This window comes from Dermacentor silvarum, chromosome 7, assembly GCF_013339745.2.
Source record: "Dermacentor silvarum isolate Dsil-2018 chromosome 7, BIME_Dsil_1.4, whole genome shotgun sequence".
In the NCBI taxonomy this organism is placed as follows: Eukaryota; Metazoa; Arthropoda; class Arachnida; order Ixodida; family Ixodidae; genus Dermacentor; species Dermacentor silvarum.
The window spans coordinates 58,598,482-58,616,630 of record NC_051160.1 but is presented as its reverse complement, the minus strand read 5'-3'; the positions used below and the strand labels follow the sequence as shown (position 1 = coordinate 58,616,630).

The following is an 18,149-nucleotide window of genomic DNA, read 5'->3' as shown; positions in this document are numbered from 1 at the left end:
TTCTCTCTGTACGCCACTACAACACAATATCATCGGTGCTCTGAAGCGTGCCAGACCCACAGGAACAATGGATTAGGTGTTGCCAAGCCACTTCTGGCTAAACTGAACTTTATTTCAAAAATCAGACTTGCTCGAGAATTATTAGACTTGGCTTCCCTTAGTTAAAAAAAGAAAACAGAGGTTCTGTGCACAGGATGTGAAAAATATGGCTCTTGGTTGTGATCACCACTGTCTGTTGTCTATCATTCTTGTATTGAAAGTTGCTTCCCCTACAACTTGCTCAGCACAAGGCAATGCATGACAGGCCTGTCATAAGAACAAAGACCTCCACACTTCTCTTGAGAAAGGTTATTTGCTTATTTCTGTAGGCAGGTGCACAAAGCAGCTTCATGGTTTCTGCAGCATGTGGTAGGTTAACGCTTCTTAAAGTGAATCAATCAAGTAATGATTACACAGAATAACAACTTCAACAAAGCCTACTTCAAAGCCTACAATGCCTATTGCAACTAACAAAGGCTACTAAAAGGAACTACACAGCCACCTAAAGTAGTAGTCACAGAAAAGATTAATCATGGTCCCGGACTGAAGCTGGAATCACAGTCAGACCAAAGCAGTCATTCAAACAAATGTCTAACAAATGTGATGGTTAAAAATGGTAATTTGGCCACTAGAACATCTATCAATACTAGTTTACACATTCATCCGAGAAACACTTTCAATGAGAATTATTTGAAGCTACAATTTCACTACATACTGGCAAGATTCCCCCCTATGCACTGGGTTGATTCTCCCACATGGAGCAGTGACGTGTAACAATTGCAGCCCTGCTGCCCTCACCATCTCCTTGAGCTTGGCATTGGCAGCCTGGTTCTTGGCCTCAAGCTCGCGAGACTTGAGTGCCAATGATTTCTGCAGCTCCTCAACCTGCTCGACCGTCTCACGGATCTTTTGCAGGCCCACGTTGAGGTGCAGCTGCTGTTCCTCCAGCTCGGAGCGCTTCTCGTTGAACAGTTTGACCTGGTAGGAAAGATTCATAGACCCTTTGACTTCAGTGAAAAGACATGTGCAGTCTTGCCTATTGCCTGTACACACATTAAAAAGGCATTAAGGAAGGAACAGGAGCACCACGGAGGCCGTGTTTGGCTGCCAATAACTCCGCTTCTGCTGAACGCATTGAACTACTTTTTGCGGCAAATAGCCTATTTTCACTTCAAATGCCTTTCTCCACTTCGATAAAAAGTCGTCCAGGGCCTGTTCAAGGCATTGCCTCACCATGCAAATTTTCCTGCGCACACTTGCCAGCTCACAGTGAGTGACAAGTTTTTCATATAAAGAGACAATGCTGTAAATCTGGAAATCGATGTCTGCAAAAGCTAACCCATGTAAAGAAAAGGTAATAAACAAAACGAATACAAAGAGCATCTTCTTTCACTGACATTATTACACACAGAACAATGATGCTACACATGCCTACTGAGGGATGCCTTGGCACAAACTTTGAAGAAGGATCCTATGTGCTTTTGCAAAGTTCTGTCAATGCTCCGTCTGGAAAAAGGATGGGCTAGGAACTAAACAAGACAGCACTCTGAAATGGATGCCGCAGAAGACATTTCCTGGGCATCAGCATTCCGAAAAACGGCGCTAGCTACCGGACGACAGGAAGATGGACAACAGGCGCTTGGAGAGACTGTACCCATGTTGTCCGTCTTGCTGTGACCCTGTAGCTAGGCACTGTTTTTGAGAATGTTGATGCTCAAACAGCTAGGCACCCTCCTCCGTCCACTCACGTAGTGGTTGATGAAGTCCAGGTAGTGGCGGGGCGTGATGGTGATGGACCGGGCTCCACGCTTGGCGAGCCGGCCACTCGCCCTGTGCAGCGTCTGGTGCACGTACACAAAGGCATTGACAATGGCACCCCGGTGGTTGGGGGGCAGCTTCAGGCCTGGCACGGCCACCGGGAAGTGCTCCGCAGGCACCGAGTACTGAAAGAAGGAAATGGGGTCAAATGCCGCTGCCTTCTCAAGTTGTACCAGACTATAGATCATAGTCGAGCACGAAATGAACCAACAGCAACCGTCACAAAAACATGCTCTGTCGCCATTTTGTGATGCCAATGATGCTGCGTATGATGGTAGGCTGTTGCCAAGACCGCATACACTGTTTTGATTTCGTGTCTGATTGGAACACACGGGCAAACCTTCGGCCCCATCTTTACAAGAAAAAGGTGCGTGTTAGATTCGGGTAAATACGGTAACCGAAAACTTTAATTAACCAGTCAAACTAACGGAAGTCTACTTACATTAAAGCTCTTGAAGTTCACGAAAAAATACACAACAGCGAAAAGTTGTCCGACACTGAATTAACTACTTTTGTGCAGCTGCTTTCAAGATGCCCTTTCTCATAGCATTACATTGACTTGAGCACAGTAGGGTAAACTTACGTTGGTGCGGTCAATGTCCAGCTTGGAGGTGAACTCCTTGCCCACTTGGAAGAGGGCGTCGTCTGACCAGTCACCAAACCAGTTAAGGACACACCTGCGTAAAACAACAAAAGTGCTGTTGGCTGAGCAACCAGAGGGAGAGGATGTCCCCTGCTGCTGGAAAAATCTTGAATACCCGAGTTTGGCAAATCACACAATACATTCATGTGCAAAGTTACATTTACAGAACCAATTTGTCTTTCATAACGTTGATCATTCAAGGTGTGTGAACACCCCAATTTCTAGTGTCAAGTGAATTTAAATGTTAGAAATTTTGCCTGAATTCAATAATTAGTATCTGGCTATAACTACTGTCTAAGCTTAACTTGGGTGCTCTTGGTTCGTATTACTAGCATGATAGAAACGAGACACAGAGGAGACACAAACGCCACAACAATGGTGGTGTCAGTCTCCTGTTACAAATGCTGGTAACATGAATCAAGAATCTTGCAACCAACTAGCACATTTAACAGCAATACTTATGTAATTGGAATATTATCGTATAATGAACAACTATTAAAAAAGAAAACAGGTTTAGTGCACAGAAAATAGTATTACAGTGGAACTCCGATTATATATACGACTTTCTCAGGCCTATGCGAAAATCTCGTATAAACCGACCACACAAAAATTGTGTCTATGGTTTCATGCGAAAGAGTTGCGAGGAGCCTCAATTTAAGCTATAAATTAATACTATGCAGGTCTTGGAAACCAAAACCGTTCTTTTAGCGTATCGAGTACTGTGACCCGTACCCGCCAGCACGCTAAAACATCCTTTTCTCATCTACAGACTTTAAACAAACCGGTCAATTCCTAATACACTTTCTTTGAGCCACACAGCAAGAGCTGTCTCAAGTGCAGCAACATCTGCAATGAGGTCACCTACGGCTACGGCACCTGCACAGACAAATCTCCGAATGTTATCGATGCTATGCAGCACATACACGAACGTAAACACAAGCATAGCAGTATGGAGTGACATGGAAAGGGAAAAAGGGGCTAGGGAGGTGCCCGGAAACCAGTCGGAGCTTTCCGTATGCAAAGGAGCATTCTCCCCTTGCTGACGGTAGTGGAGGGGACGGTGCTGTGAGGGACATGCCGAAACTTGGTGGTGCTTCTCACGCGTCCGCCGTTGAGTTTGCCATTTCGAGCGGGTCATCATATGAGACGAGACACGCGTAATCTCGCGTCATATAATTGATGTTTTTAATGCATTGCCTCTGTGGAGAGTTCCCTAGGACTGCACTAATCCATTGCACAGCTCGAGATGTCCCAAAATGAGGGCAGGTATGACAGGAGTTCATATGTTGTAGGATATCCAAACATGCTCCTGAAGAACTCGCACGCAAAGGCCAGCGGCAGTCTTCCATTTTTCAAGGAAAACAAGGCAGGCAATGCAAGTACAGTCGAACCCGGATATATCGAATCTGAAGGGGATCACAAAAAAGTTCGATATATAGGTAATTTGATATATAAAATAAAAAGTTAATAAAAAATTTTGAAGGAGATTTTACTGCTGTTCGTTATACACAATAATTCGTTATATGCGAGTTCGATATATCCGGGTTCAACTGTATAGAAGCTAAATAACCTTTATATAAAAGAGAAAAATCCGACCTCCAAGTGGACTTTTTAAAAAGCAAACGAACAAAATACATGAAATAATTTTTAAATGATGTAAACCTACCTATGCCAGTATCTGTATAAAAAAAAAAAGTAGCAAGCTTTGTCGAGCCTGCAAATCCTGCATGTGTAAATTTTGGTCTAATGAGAAAGCAAACGTAGCAAATGTGTGCAAAGCTTCAGTACTCATGCTCAACGCTTGAAAGTAGCCACGTGGTCAAAACCCAGAAGCTGCGAATTCTTTACTGCCAACGGGGCCCTTAAAAGTTCTGATTTTTTAAACCATCCCAAAACCCAATGCCTTGCTTCGCCGGTTTGGACACCCAGCAGTTCAACAGAGATGTGACCCTTCTGACCTAGAAAAGTTTCAAGGTACAATCTACATCAACAGGTCACTCTGAGCTAACGAAGCTTGAACTTGCACTGAAACCATATGTTCCCTCACCAATCAATTCAAACACCTACGTCACCAAATTCAAGCTCTTTGGCATCCCCGTGCAAATTTGGATTAACAAGCTCTTACTGTGTTGAATAATGAGGATGAGTTCTCCATTCCTAAACACCTCTATGGTAATGTTCATAGCTCACCGACGACTCAACTTCTTCCATGAACAACCCACCTGTTGAAGAGTGCTGGAGATGTGGCCGCCCTGTCCTTGAGTCCCTCGGACGACGGGTTCATGGTGAACACAACGTGCAGGTTGCGCATCACCTGTCCCGTGAACCACTTGTACAGCTCCTCGCTCGAGTCCAGCATGAGTCCCTCGCGCTGCGAGCCCTCCTTGCATTGGGTCATGAGGGCCGCGTACTCGTCCCCTTCAAACAGGCCGGGCACCTCGCCGTTGGCCAGCAGGGTGTTCATGCGCTCCAGGAAGGACGAGTCCAGCACGTTGCCTTCGTCCAGGATGAAGCAGATCTTCTCAGCCTTGCAGCCGGCACGGCGCAGCACCGACCGCAGGTCCTCGTCAAAGTCCGCCGCGGTGTACTTGTTGTGGACCTTGATCTGGAAGACGCTCAGGCCGTTCATCCAGGCCACGAAGCGAGACAGGGTTGTCTTGCCCGCGCCGCTCACGCCGATCAGCAGAAGGTGACCCTGTCGAGGTGTGCAGCGGACTGTTAGGTCTTCTTTTCTTCTTTTTAGGTTGACATATTTATTCAGCTATATGCCATTACATAGAACTTTTGCCAGCATACAGTTCACATACAAGAGATGTTTAAAAGAGGAGATTCTGCTGGCAGTAAGCCATCTATGGATGCATCTACCTATCTACGAATGTTTGGCGACCTCATCAGAGAATCCAGAGTTAAATAATTGTCAAGCAAGGTTTTAATGCAGCATAGCTCTTTGAAACTCTATCACAGCTCTAGACGAAATTTTCCCAGCTAGTGAACTGTCGTTAGCACCTCATGCATTAATGGTATGATAAGTTCAGGAGTCACGCTACAACAGCCTGCTACATGACAGTGTTCTCACCTGTGGCTGCCGGAAGATACGGTCAATGCGGAGCACGTGGTCAAGGACCTCGTTGAACAGTACCAGCTGCACATCCAGCTCCTCTTCGTAGAAAATCTGAAAATTGGAAGTTTTACAAATAAATTGCAGAGCAGGCAATGTAAGAAAATGGAAATGTGGACACAAGTGAAGTTGGAGCAAACTGTTTTTGCCAGTTACTGAGCTGCAGAAAAATTCAACCTAGCATCACCAAACCAAAATGTTGCCAAATGCATGTCCCCTCTTCACCGTCACTACGTAAAGGGCACTTGTGATTATTGGAGAGTTGCAATTGCACCGACAAGCTTTCAGTCTTGGTCTATGTGCATTAAGAAACATAGCAACCCATTCTTGAGGCTTTAGTTTAACTTGAACATTTCCTGCCCTGACGACTAAAAATGTGACTAGCACGGAAAAGAAGAGGGTAGCATTAAGTACCAACCTTGAGCCTGGCCTTGACATAGTTCCGCAGCTCGTCACGCTTGACAGGAACATAGTCCTTAGAGAGCCAGTTACTGTAGAGGATGGGCCGGCCCAGCGCCTCATCCTGGTTTATGTTGGGGAAGTGCTTCAGCGCCACCACATCCACGTTCTCATCCGTCCAGGCACGCTCTTCGTCTTCCACCAGTCTGCACACAAAGGGAAGAAAGAGAGAGAGAGAACAAAATAATACAGATGAAACCGTGCTATTAAACCTTGGCTGAAATGACTTCCCACTTCCAGGAAAGCGAGAAAACCCAGTCTTATGCCTGCACCCATTATGTGTGCATTGTCTACAACAGCACTGCATGGTTCATCTACAAACAACCAGGTGGTAGCTACTGCAATGGGCTAATGCTGTCACTAATTTCACTCATATGTCACCACAGCTGGGAGCTACCAAGTTTCTGCACAGGTCACGTTTGGCCCCAGCAGCACCGCAAAGCTCGACCTTCTGCCATTAGGGAGTTTTAGGTTTTGCGTATGCAAAGTTAGGGAATGCAAACCACCGAGTTTACAAAAGTATGCAAGTAGGGGGTGGCGCTTTTGCGTACGCAAAGGTCCGTTTGGGCACCCAAAGCCGTGTGCGTACGCAAAATCTAAAATTGTCTATTGTGGTGCCTGCATAACTCATCTGCTTAGCTATGGCATGACATCGAAGCTATGATAAAGTAGCCGTGGCATTCAGCGCAAGACATTCTTAGCTCTACAATCACGCTTCAACAGCAGTCTTCTGCTGCTTGCGTGCCGTCATCTCCTTGACAGACGGAACCTTACATGAGGGTGTCATATTGCTCTGCTGAAGAAAATGCACCACCACACCGAATCCTACTGCTATGATCACGTGACCCACAACACGCAATAATGCAACTACCAGCAGCAGAAGCTGGAGACGTTAAGAGTAGGAACTACCCTTCTGAGTCTGTGTACCAGAGCGAGCGATGGGAGAAAAACCGGCAAACCTGTGTTGAATGAGCCGTGCACTGCCGTCACAGTAAATGTGTAGCCTCTAGCATAAAGGCTGTCACAATGTTTTTAAAACAAAAAGCTTTTACTACAGCGGACTACTCGGGGAGCCATCTGGCGTACCTGTCCTGGAACAGGCGGAGACCCTCGTGTGCCCAGATGCGCACCAGGCCTTCGACGGGAAGCGTCTCGAGTGGCCGCAGGGCCTCGCAGATGCCCCGCACCCAGCGGGTCAGCTCACGCGGGCTGTACACATAGTGCGGCTGCATGTCTTGGGTGAAGCGCTCCTGCAGCAAGGGAGAGGATAGATGCGTGCATGCGGCATCACCGACAGTGATCGCAGGAGACAGCTCTGACACCAGACATTGATCAAAGCTGAGTTAGCAACTGGGTGCAGTGGAACTACAGAGTATGATGAGTATGATGCAATAAATCATGAGGAAACATAAGGAACAAAGAACCCGTGTTTAGCTTGGTACATTGAGGTTTACTTGGTGCATGCAAGACCTATTGTTGGTATAATTGATATCTCTCTCTACAGTACAGAGGGCATAGGTTTCATATTTCATGACCAAGGCCAAGCTCTATCAATTTATGCAAGTTTGCGTGTTGCTCGCTTTTGAGAACATGATAACAGTTAGGATTCATTGAGCCTGCTTGCCATTTCTCTTGGCAAGAGAAGAAAACATTTGCAGTGTCCTTCCTTGATTTGGGGCAACACACGAGCTTGGCTTGAGCATAGCTGTGGGCATGCCGTTAGTGCTTGGTTTGTAGGCCAATTACTGGAGCATGGCACTAAACATGAAATAGCCCAAGGAGGTTGAAAAAAAAAAAACTTCTGGAGTGGCAATGCTGCTTTGAAAGTGAAGCCAGGCCGCCGCCATCTTACTCAAGGCGCGAAGAGACATCAGAGAATAGTGCAATATAGGAAACACCTTTTCCCCTCCTTCACGCTTAAGATGGCTAATTTCGCTGTCAAGATCCTATTGAATGTACACCTTTGTTTCACAGGTTTTAGGGGGAAACCTGAATGCCGCGGTACATTTTTTTTAGAGTTCTCTATATCAACACTCAGCCAAATATAATATTTTATCAAGAAACAATGACTTTTTATTTTACAATTAGCCTAGCGTTTACATTCGCGCAACAAAAAACTTAAGGTGTGCGTGGACTGCAGCCTACGCGGCACTCTTTTACAGGCAAAGTCAGGGCAAGAGCTGGCTTCACCCCTGCTGGCAAACAATAACGGGCGACGCCACTCCAGAAGCTTTATTTTTTTTCAACCTCCTTGAAATAGCCCAATCACCACATAAAAAGTCGGACCCTTTAGGGTCCGACTTTACAGGAGTTTTTACAGGATGTGCAATGACCTTGTTCCCAAAATTAGGCGATCGCTACAGCTGACTATGCTGACTGACTGATTAAGCTAATTACAGCCGACTTAAACCAGCTCAAGCATATTTAACTGCCCATGCTTTAGCTATCGCAACTATACTTGACTTTCTGTGGTTACTTGCCAAGAACAGGTACCACAGTTGATAAAGAAGAAGAAAGAAATGAAGCCGACACTCACCTGAGACATGAGGTAGAACTCCACCATGGCGGCAGTGAGGGGTTCTGCATACGCTCTGAGTGAGGGCACCATGCGCAGCATGGCACGGTTGAAGGTACCATAGATCTGCTTCAGCGACGTCTCGCCCGGGTAGTCTACGTAGACCACAGGCACGTGCCGCAGGAACCTGGTTTCGCATGGGGAGCACAAATGTGAGCTTTTGCAGCTGAGCTCGAGGTATCAGGTTCTTTCACAGCTGCGAGGGCCGCAGTCTTCTTATGGAGGTAAAATGAAAAAACGCTGATGTAGTTGGATTAGGTCCAATTTAAAGAACCCCAATTGGTCAACATTAATCCGGAGTCCCCCACTAAGGTGTGCCTTATAATCAGATCGTGGTGTCGGCTTGTAAAACATTTTTTAAATTCCAGCGATGTGCTAGTGCTGGAGGAGGGACAATGTGTGCACAACTCAGGGCTTCCGTGTCTTTCATGTCCTAGGCTGTTATTACTGGCCTAAGAAATTACATCGCAGGTAGAGTGCAAAGAGGCAAGGTTGCTTCGAAGACCTTTAATTAGCACACTGTGGCACAGTTTAACTAACTACAATCTAACCAACTTCGAGGCACCTGCCAAGGATTTGGCCAGAGAAGGCACGCAGTCATGTTGCTAGTGAAGGGCAAGCATAGAGAAATCCCTTGAATTAAGCTACATTTAACTCAGGTTTAAGCTTACCGACCATGTAAAATGTAATACAAATGTAACGATGGAGGCATCAACGCACACACAATAAAATGGGAGTTTTCTCGTGGATGCTAAATAAAGATGCCAGTAGTACTTCAAGAAAGTTTGTACACTGCACTACAAAATTCACATGAACTGCACCGATTGTTGCATTCCTTGAGCACAATCTTCCAATTTTTATTATTTTTATTTTTGTTATGACCACACTTTATGTTAACTGGTTCTATGCTTAGCAACGTGCCTGTGTGAAAGCGGCTTTCGGCCAGGGTCTGTGGGCGGGTTGCACGCGCCCACAAACTGGATGCGCTCCAGTCGGACCCAGGTGTGGTCCGTGGTTCGGTAGAAGCCTCCATGCTCCACCAGCTGCCGCAGGAAGGAGATCACACGCTGCGTCCCTGCATAAATGACATTTTTTTATTTACAGCCATGATGAACAGCGCTCCCAGCCGCCCAGCATGTGGGCATTGACACTAACGTTCAGATTTTTTACTGCGATTGTTATGAAAGTTGGCACACGTTTGTTTTTACTATACTAGCATGAACTAGGCAGGGTACCACTCTTGTGTCTCAAATACTTTCCAAGCAACAACCTTTTCGTCCACTAATCTCGTGGAGAACGTAGAGAGTGCATAAAGTATGCTGGAAATGTGGTTTAACTCTATGTATTCTCAAATGTATGCTGCTTCCCGTGACATGCTCGCATTTTCCAATTTTTCCATTTTTCGAATTCCAATGACATTTGAAAAAAATAAGCATGTCCCGGGGTACAGCATTCTTCAAGGAACGTAACACGAACAGAAAATAACCCAAGTGGTTGCCAAGATATCAGCTCCACGAGCAAGACAGATAGCATAAAATACAGTTGAGAAAACAGCCTCCACAGCTATGCTTGCCTTTCTGTGTACCTTTGAAAGTACCAGGGCTTTTTAGTTCTTGGTGTCCTTTCCTAGGGATCGCTTTTTTTTTTCTCATCTGGTCTTTTTTTTTTAATGCAATCTCATTACTTTTTTTTCATACGGCATATTTTTCTGCTGCCTGCTTGAGCTTGTCTTGTCTCTTCTTTGTGGTTTGTCCTGGGTGTTTGCGCAGAATTTTTTTCACCTTAAAATACTATGTCCCAACTAGCCCCAACCATAGTTTTATTGGTACTCCAGTATGCTGGCATACATCTACACCTTTACATTGCTGCTATGAAAACTAACGTCGCACGTATTCAAAAGCTCGAATTGCAATTCGGAAGTTCTTGAAGGCCATAGCACTATCCATGTGCTTTTTTCTGTTCACAAAGCTGGTGAAATTTTTTCCTTAGTGCTGAACACAACATGTGCAAGCAGGGGATTCCGAAGGAACACCTAAGACCGGACCTCACCCCCCCACTGCTCATACAAACTAACTCCAACCCAGAGCTCCGTGCACGTAGCACTTACCGTACTTGTCCATGTCGGGCAGGTTGATCTCGTCGCAGAAGAGCACCAGCCACTTGCCCAACTGGATTGGGGAGAGCACCACACCGTTAGGGGTGCGCCGGTACTCGCAGTAGTGGTCAAATGTCTTCAGCAGCAGCTCCGGAGTGGTGGCGCTGGAGAAGTTGAGGCCCACGACCTCCATGTCGGGCAGGGAACGCAGAGCAGAGAACAGGGTCATGGTTTTGCCAGAGCCGGGGGGCCCGCACAGCACGAGGGGCCGGTGCTCGGCCAGCCACGTGTAGAGCAAGGCCTCGTGGCGCACCGTGTCCACCGTGGGCACCACCACGTCTGGTGCGGCCACCTTGTGAGTCTCCACTTCCACCTGGGGCACCTTGCTCTGCCAGAGGGTCCACTCGCCTGTCGACAGGGACACCTGCGGGGGCAGAGCACAATGACCTCGTCGTTGTTGAACAAGCTCCTTGTTCATACTAAGGCAGGAAAACAGTGCAAGAGCGCTCCTTTCCTGCCTCAACAATGACTGCCTGTGTTGACAATGGGAATGAGAGCCTCTGTTGATGATACAACAATGACAGGGAGTGTCTGCCTCAATGATGACGACCACGAGTGTTCATGTTGACAATGCCAAGAATGATATGGAGCGTCTGGGACAACAATGACGACCGTGACAATGAGCATTCGTGCTGACAATCACAAGAATGACGAGTGCCTGCGTGACACGGACACTCTCAAAGTGTTGGTTACATTTCCCATTCATAGTAGATTATTAAAAAAAAAATTAAGAAAAACAAGAGGCCCGCTTACCTCATAGTCAATGATGGGCAAGCCTGTGTTGGCTGGCAGGGACACCGTGGCCACGCTGCGGATGAAGTCGCCCAGTTCCGAGCGCACCTTCAGGCGGCCGTCGCCCGCAAACGACCACAGCAGGGCATACACGAGGCACTTGGGAATGTACTTCTCCAGCTGGTCTTGCTGTGGGGCAATGTGTTTAAGCTAAAGTCTCTTGAGTTCATTACAACCGTGCAAAGACAGACAAGTTACTTCAGGTAAGAGAACTAATACTCCAACAGAAATGTTTGAGATGTTTGCTGTTACGTCATATATCTTCAGATATTGTCTCAAGATAAATTATGAAAGGTTGCAAGGTTTACACATTCAGAACACAATGCAATCCTTCATTAAGGTAAACATTCGAATAATGCTGAGCAGACACTGCCCAAATTCATAGCATCACCGGAGCTGGTGTTGGGAGCGTACAAGGTAGCGTAGCCACCTGTGTTCCATTCTTTGCGGCTTGCAAGTCCTCAGCTAACTGCAAGACTCACCTATTCAGTATTCCAGATGTGTTTTATCTACCTCAACTTCATATGCATATTTAGTTTCCCTTTAAGTTTTTTATTTTTTACTCGAAACAATAGTTTCTCCCAAATGTCAACTGCTACCACTGACAAAGTTTCTCAAGCAGAAGACTGGGGACACAACATCTAGCTGATTCATCTCTGGGTGATGCAGAAATGTGCCTAGACATGTTCTGGGTCTTCTCACAAAGCACTCTAAACACTGGTGCTGGTACGTCCTATAAAACATCCCTGCTGTTCGTCAGACCAACCTGCATCATGAAGTCTGGGTGCGAGTGGTTGTAGGTGAGCACATTGTGCGTCGCCTGGTTGAGCATGGAGAAAAGGGAACCCAGGGCTCGGAAGCGAGTGAAGTCCATGACGTGCTCCTGTCGCGAGGCCCACTCCAGGGCTCGGACCACCAGGCCTTCGCTGCCAAAGTAGGGCTGCAGGATTAGTGCCACGTCTCGCTGGGTCTGCATACCGGGAAGAGGTGAAAACAATGAGTAATGACATTGTGATTACTGCAGGAAACTTGGAAGCATCATGGATATGGCTAGCTGATAATATTCAACAGTACGAGGGTTGCATTGCAAAAGCAGAGCACAGGTACCAAATGACGAGGACAAACGCTGCCTTATTGAGGACCTGACCTGGCGGTACAAAAAGGACAGACGAAAAAGAAAGGACGACACAAGCCTCTTTTTCGTGTATCTTTTTTATCATGAACATATTCTAACTTGCCCAGTTTTCTTTTATTGAGGAACTTAGGACAGTGCTCGTCCTCGTCAGTTGCTAGCTCATCTTGTATCCTGTTTTCATGCCGTAACCCAGGCACACCTGAACGAAAGGTGCAACTTTAATGATTAGAAAATGTGCACTGCTTTTAAAGAGGCCCTGGCATCAACGTTCAGGGTGCCATTTATCCATTTTTCAACGAAATTGCACGGTGTGAAAACATCTCAAACAATTGCGTGTTTCTTTCACGGTTCTAGTGTTCAACAGAAAATTTCGAATGCTTATACTGTACTCACAAATGACGTTCATCGAAGCTTTAGTTGACTTGATGCGCGTACGTTCTAAGCAGGCAAACACGTGGAAAGCACAGTCCAGCACTACTGAGTGCAATGGCGCTGCCAGTGCTAGAAAACAACCTTAGTGCAGCCAAGACGCAACATGGAACTTGTGCCATGCTTTTCCCGGGACAAGTAGCATAGGCAGTAAAAGACCGCTCACAAACTCTTCCTTCTTTACCTCCAAAATAAAGAAACGCAGCCTAACCGAAGGGAGTAGCACCCTTCTCCGACCACTGTGCAGTTGCCCTCACCTGCAGTGTGGGCGACAGGGCGTCCTCCTTGGTCGAGTCCTTCTTGCCGCTGCTGCGGTAGGCCGTGTGCTCGTCATCAGCCTCCTCCAGGGGAATGTGGCGCAGCCGCAGCAGGAAGTGCTCAAAGATCATCTCGGTGCCCAGCACGTCCTCACTGAACCAGATCATGCCGCACCGGGATACAGTGGCCAGCGTCGCGAAACGCAGGTCCTGCACCTCAAACATCACCCGCACCTGCACCAGGAAGAGAAGTGGAGTGTCACCAGTCTGTGGAAGCTGGAACCGAATCACTGCTCAGAAAACTCGGTGGCTTCCGAGACTATGCAAAGTTGAGGAGTGCCACGGTGAACTTTGATTAACCACTGAGGCAGCTATATTTAGAGTAGCATGCAAAGGCCCGAGATCGATGCTAACTACAAAGTCTCAAGCAAACCTGAACTCAAACCTGAACTCAAACCTGAACTCAATACTTGTTGCCCAGAGCAGGCAACGGGTACTACAAGGCTGTCTTGACAATCAAGGGCTAGGTTTAATGAGAAGTAAACACCACCGCCTTCACAGCTGCTTCATTGTAGGTCATTGCCCGAGTGACTATCCGGTAATTTCTGGCATCCACCAACAAAGATATTAAGCTGCTGAAAAAAATAAAGAAATTTTTTATGTCCACAACATTGTTTTTAGGAATTGCTTAGCCTTTGCTGAAATGCTTGGTACAGCACTTGCAGCTATTGCAGCCTAAAGGAGATCAAACATGCACTGGGACACTCACGTTGGGCGGCAGGCTGAGTCGCTCTCCGTTGGGCAGCGTCAGCAGCTTGTTGTCATCCAGCACACTGTTTAGGTTCTCGACCCACTCAGGGTCAACATCACCGTCGAAGATGATCCACTGGCGCTTGTTGATCTCTCCCCTCACATTGTCAATAATCCTGGGAAGAAGAGGAAAGGCTGTTGCAGCACCTTTTATAATTGCTCAAATTACGTTTATCATAAAAAAATATTAGCGCAGCTTGCACTAACTTGTGCAAGGCTGGAGAAACAGTGGAGCTGGTGATCATCTAGCTTCCTGTTTCGCTAGGGTTGGCTAAGTTTTCTTAAGTTAGCACGCAATCGCCGCATTCATTCTCGGCAGGCGGCACAACGAGCTTGTGTATGTCGCCGTCACGGTGACATGATCTTTATAATCAGTGTGACGTCAGGGCCAAGCTTCACAAAGTATTATCATGACTAAGCAAAGCAAGAATTGTGGCATGAAGCAATTCGTTGAGCAATGCTGAACTGGGCGAAGCTGGGTAAGTGACTGCTAGGCGACCACATTGACAGAGCGGGTCTGCTGGAACGCGGTGTCAGCATTGCAACGCGGTGGAATGCGGTGTCGGTGTTGTAACCTGCGCTATGCAACGCGCAGTGACGTCTTCGCTAGGCGAGCTTTTGCCAACACTACGCGAGGAAACGAAAAGCTTAAACAGCTCCGCTGTTAAAAAGAAGCTCAAATATTACATTTCATCAACCATTAGTCCTAGACAATTCTTTCTGAACCAACAATAGGTCATTCCTGATCAAATTTCCCAAAGCTGGCATATCAGCGTGTGCACCAAGTCCTAAAAGCAAGCCCCAACATGTTTGCATTACATTCACAAACTTCGAAATACGACCACCACAAAGGTTGCAGAATTTCTAATCTTGCACTCAGCAGGAGAGTGCTTCAGTCAATGGGCAACTGCAATACAAGTTACAGAGCAAGAGACAACAATGCTTTAAAGTGTTAAACTACAGGCTGACATCATGCAGGGAATTATTTGCATCAATTTATCAAAGATGTGCACGAAAGGGCTACATTGCAGACTTTAGAAGACTGTGTGCGCTTATATTATGCAAAGTAGTCATGGCAACAAAACTGAGAGTACCACTCACTTTCTCAGGATGTGCGTGAAGAGCCCGTCAGTCCACTCGCGAGTGTTCGGGTCCAGCACACCGTAGAGTGCCTCCTTGGAGATGGCCTGAAAATCAGAGAAATGCAAGACAATGTCAAGCAGTGCCGAAGACATGCTGAACCTAAGATGCAACATAGCACGTGGGTGCAACAAAGCATGAAGAGATGTTCCCAGGTGTAAACAATGGCTCTCAACAGATCATGAGAAGCTATAAAAACAAATGCTCGCTCTAATAAAAGAGGTTCACCATCTTTTTTTTCTTAGTCATGAAATCATGAAATAAAAAAAATGAAAAATAGAAACCAGAAATGCTCCTGAAAGCAGCCCGAAGTACCAAGGAAGCCCAAACCACAAGGTCCTCACAAGGGAAGCTCCACAGATGAAAAAAATTTGTCCTTGTCCGAGGATCACACCTGGCACTACTGCATTCCGAAGGCAGTCGCTCTACCAACTGCACTAATCAGGAGGCTAGCAGAAGGCTGCAACTCAAGGCTGCAGGAATACAAGATAAAATTTCAGCTGTTCGGAACACCCAAACCCTTTCACAAGACTTCCTCCACCTCGTTAATTTCTGCAAACACCATAGTCAAAGTTGTGGCTGCACATTGACACTTGGTAAATAGCTTCGTCAAAACCAAAATTCGCACCCGTCAACATTGAGCACAGAAGAGCGAAAAACCTTGCCCCAAATAAAATTGGTAGAAGAAGTGAACCGATTACCTTGGGGTCGATGACGTGTGCAACACCCTCGATGCCCTCAAGGCGCTCTAGGGCCTTGAGCAGCACCTTCCAGGCGGTCGACTTGCCGCTGCCGCTGGGGCCGACCATCATCAGGCCGTGGTTCAGCTGGGAGATCTGGTACAGCTGCAGAACCTGCAGGCAATAATGCGAAATGTAAATCAACCTACATCAGTTGTGACTTTGACGCTTTACAAGTCAGACAGACATTGCATCAGTCTGCTATGTGCGGATGGTATCTAGTCATAACAACAGCTGCACATAAGCACATGCCTGTGTCAGTAAAGTTTATCACTGCCGCCCTGCAATGCAAAGTACTAACAGTACTGACAGTAACCTGTCAGTACTTGTTGCAGCGACAGATGTTCAGCTCCACGTTTTCCTTCTGCCCTGGTTTGTGGGCAAACAGTCTGAATGAGAAGTTCAGATTAAGCGATGGCCCACAAACCAGCGTTTCTGGCCCTATCTGCTTCATCATAGGCCTAACATGGGAGCTATCACCATCATCAAGCTATTGCTAAATCACACTGAATTCACATCACCAGGTCAAAGAAGACACAATGTCAGACGCAGGAGAGAGAGAGAGAGACAAATAGAAGAGAGGAAAGGCAGGGAGGTTAACAAGATGCACGTCCGGTTTGCTACCCTGCACTGGGGAAAGGGGGTATAGGGATGAAAAGAGAGAGAAAGGAAATAGGGAGAGCACAGTTTCGCGCACATTTGAAGCTTCGCACGAAGTCTACAGACGGTCGCCAAGACCTGTCGACTTGAGGTAGTGCAACAAGGCTTTCGTGGCTTTCTGTGCCATCGACGCATACGGCCATGGTCCAAGGATCTTCAGACGCAGGAAACTTGCAAGAGCAATGCTGTATAGAATTTACCCCTGAACAACGTAAGCATAACGTAGCATCCAGGGGAAATGAGAGACCTGGGAATGTGTCGAAAAGTTCCGCTGTAGTGCACTTATTCAGGACAGTTTTCTGATGTGCATGGCCGCTTATTCGCACCCATTTTGATGCAGGTGTGCACTAGCAGGCCCAGATACATCCAATGACGCAAGCAGACGCGCTGTCAAACCGTGCAGGAAGCCCGTGATTACCTTCTCCATCCAGGCCCCACCCTGCTCCTCGCCCTCGCCGGCCACCAGGAACATTTCCTGGCAGACCTTGACGATGTGCTCCTTGAGGGAGCGCATCTCGGCCCGAGTATACGACACGCCAGGGAACACATCAGACAGCAGCGAGAAGAGCAGCGGGATGTCCTCGGCCACCAGCTTGGGCACCATGGTCTCGCACACGCTCTGGATCAAGATCTGCACCACCAGGGCGTATAGTTAGATACGGGTCGGAGCAACACCGCTACCAAACTGTGGAATGGGTTCTGTACATCACTTCTGCCCAAATAAACTCTCCCATCCTCTCTGGTTTCAAACGTATAGAAAGCATAGGAGGTAAAAAATATTTCCCAAGTTTGCACACAATTGCTAGCACACGGCTTCCAAACTTTCACTGTCCAATGGCTTCAAGCTTTTGAGTCCTCACGACAACCTCAGTGGGCTGCACCGCCGAGTTGTCATTTATGGCTACGTGCACAAAACAAAAACACAGCATGCAACTGCTTTGTTCCACACGAAACAATAAGAGATCTCGAGCTGCTACAATGCTCCTTGCACGCATCTTAAACCACGGGTAAGCAACAAATGCATTTTCTAAATACTGCCCCAAACTATGATTTTCATTTCTAAAAAGAAAAGTACAGATGATCACTCTTGATCTCAATTTTCACCTAGGTGCATGAGTGACAATGCCCACCTCTTGTTCAGGCAGGTGTTCAGCGATGGAGTTTTCCTCAATGGCTCCCTCGCCCTTCTCACGCAGCTCATCGCGAATGCGCTGGATGCGGTCACGCTTGATGTTGCCTGCGCTCACGAGCACGCTCTTCAAGGCTCGGAGGCCAAAGTCGTAGTGCGACTGGTTGGACAGCTGCTCATTGCACAGCCTGCGATAGAATGCAACAAATTTGAGCCTCAGGGTAGCTAAACACTCAAAAAATTAATGAGG

At 46.9% G+C, this 18,149-nt stretch overlaps 1 protein-coding gene across 2 annotated transcripts in view; it reads right to left on the bottom strand.

Moving 5' to 3' along the window:
- Positions 1 to 18,149, bottom strand: part of LOC119458893 (dynein heavy chain, cytoplasmic) — a 104,165-nt gene that overhangs the window by 24,260 nt on the left and 61,756 nt on the right. For both annotated transcript variants that reach the window (XM_049670744.1, XM_049670745.1), the window contains exons 34-51: positions 17,901 to 18,087; positions 17,189 to 17,401; positions 16,072 to 16,224; positions 15,332 to 15,417; positions 14,190 to 14,346; positions 13,421 to 13,654; positions 12,366 to 12,569; positions 11,561 to 11,728; positions 10,760 to 11,171; positions 9,574 to 9,727; positions 8,614 to 8,779; positions 7,164 to 7,327; positions 6,037 to 6,223; positions 5,577 to 5,672; positions 4,723 to 5,195; positions 2,441 to 2,534; positions 1,788 to 1,982; positions 838 to 1,017 (exon numbers count right to left, since the gene is read on the bottom strand). In XM_049670744.1, the coding sequence (XP_049526701.1) occupies positions 838 to 1,017; positions 1,788 to 1,982; positions 2,441 to 2,534; positions 4,723 to 5,195; positions 5,577 to 5,672; positions 6,037 to 6,223; positions 7,164 to 7,327; positions 8,614 to 8,779; positions 9,574 to 9,727; positions 10,760 to 11,171; positions 11,561 to 11,728; positions 12,366 to 12,569; positions 13,421 to 13,654; positions 14,190 to 14,346; positions 15,332 to 15,417; positions 16,072 to 16,224; positions 17,189 to 17,401; positions 17,901 to 18,087 (3,523 nt within the window). The remainder of the gene's footprint in view (positions 1 to 837; positions 1,018 to 1,787; positions 1,983 to 2,440; positions 2,535 to 4,722; positions 5,196 to 5,576; positions 5,673 to 6,036; positions 6,224 to 7,163; positions 7,328 to 8,613; positions 8,780 to 9,573; positions 9,728 to 10,759; positions 11,172 to 11,560; positions 11,729 to 12,365; positions 12,570 to 13,420; positions 13,655 to 14,189; positions 14,347 to 15,331; positions 15,418 to 16,071; positions 16,225 to 17,188; positions 17,402 to 17,900; positions 18,088 to 18,149) is intronic.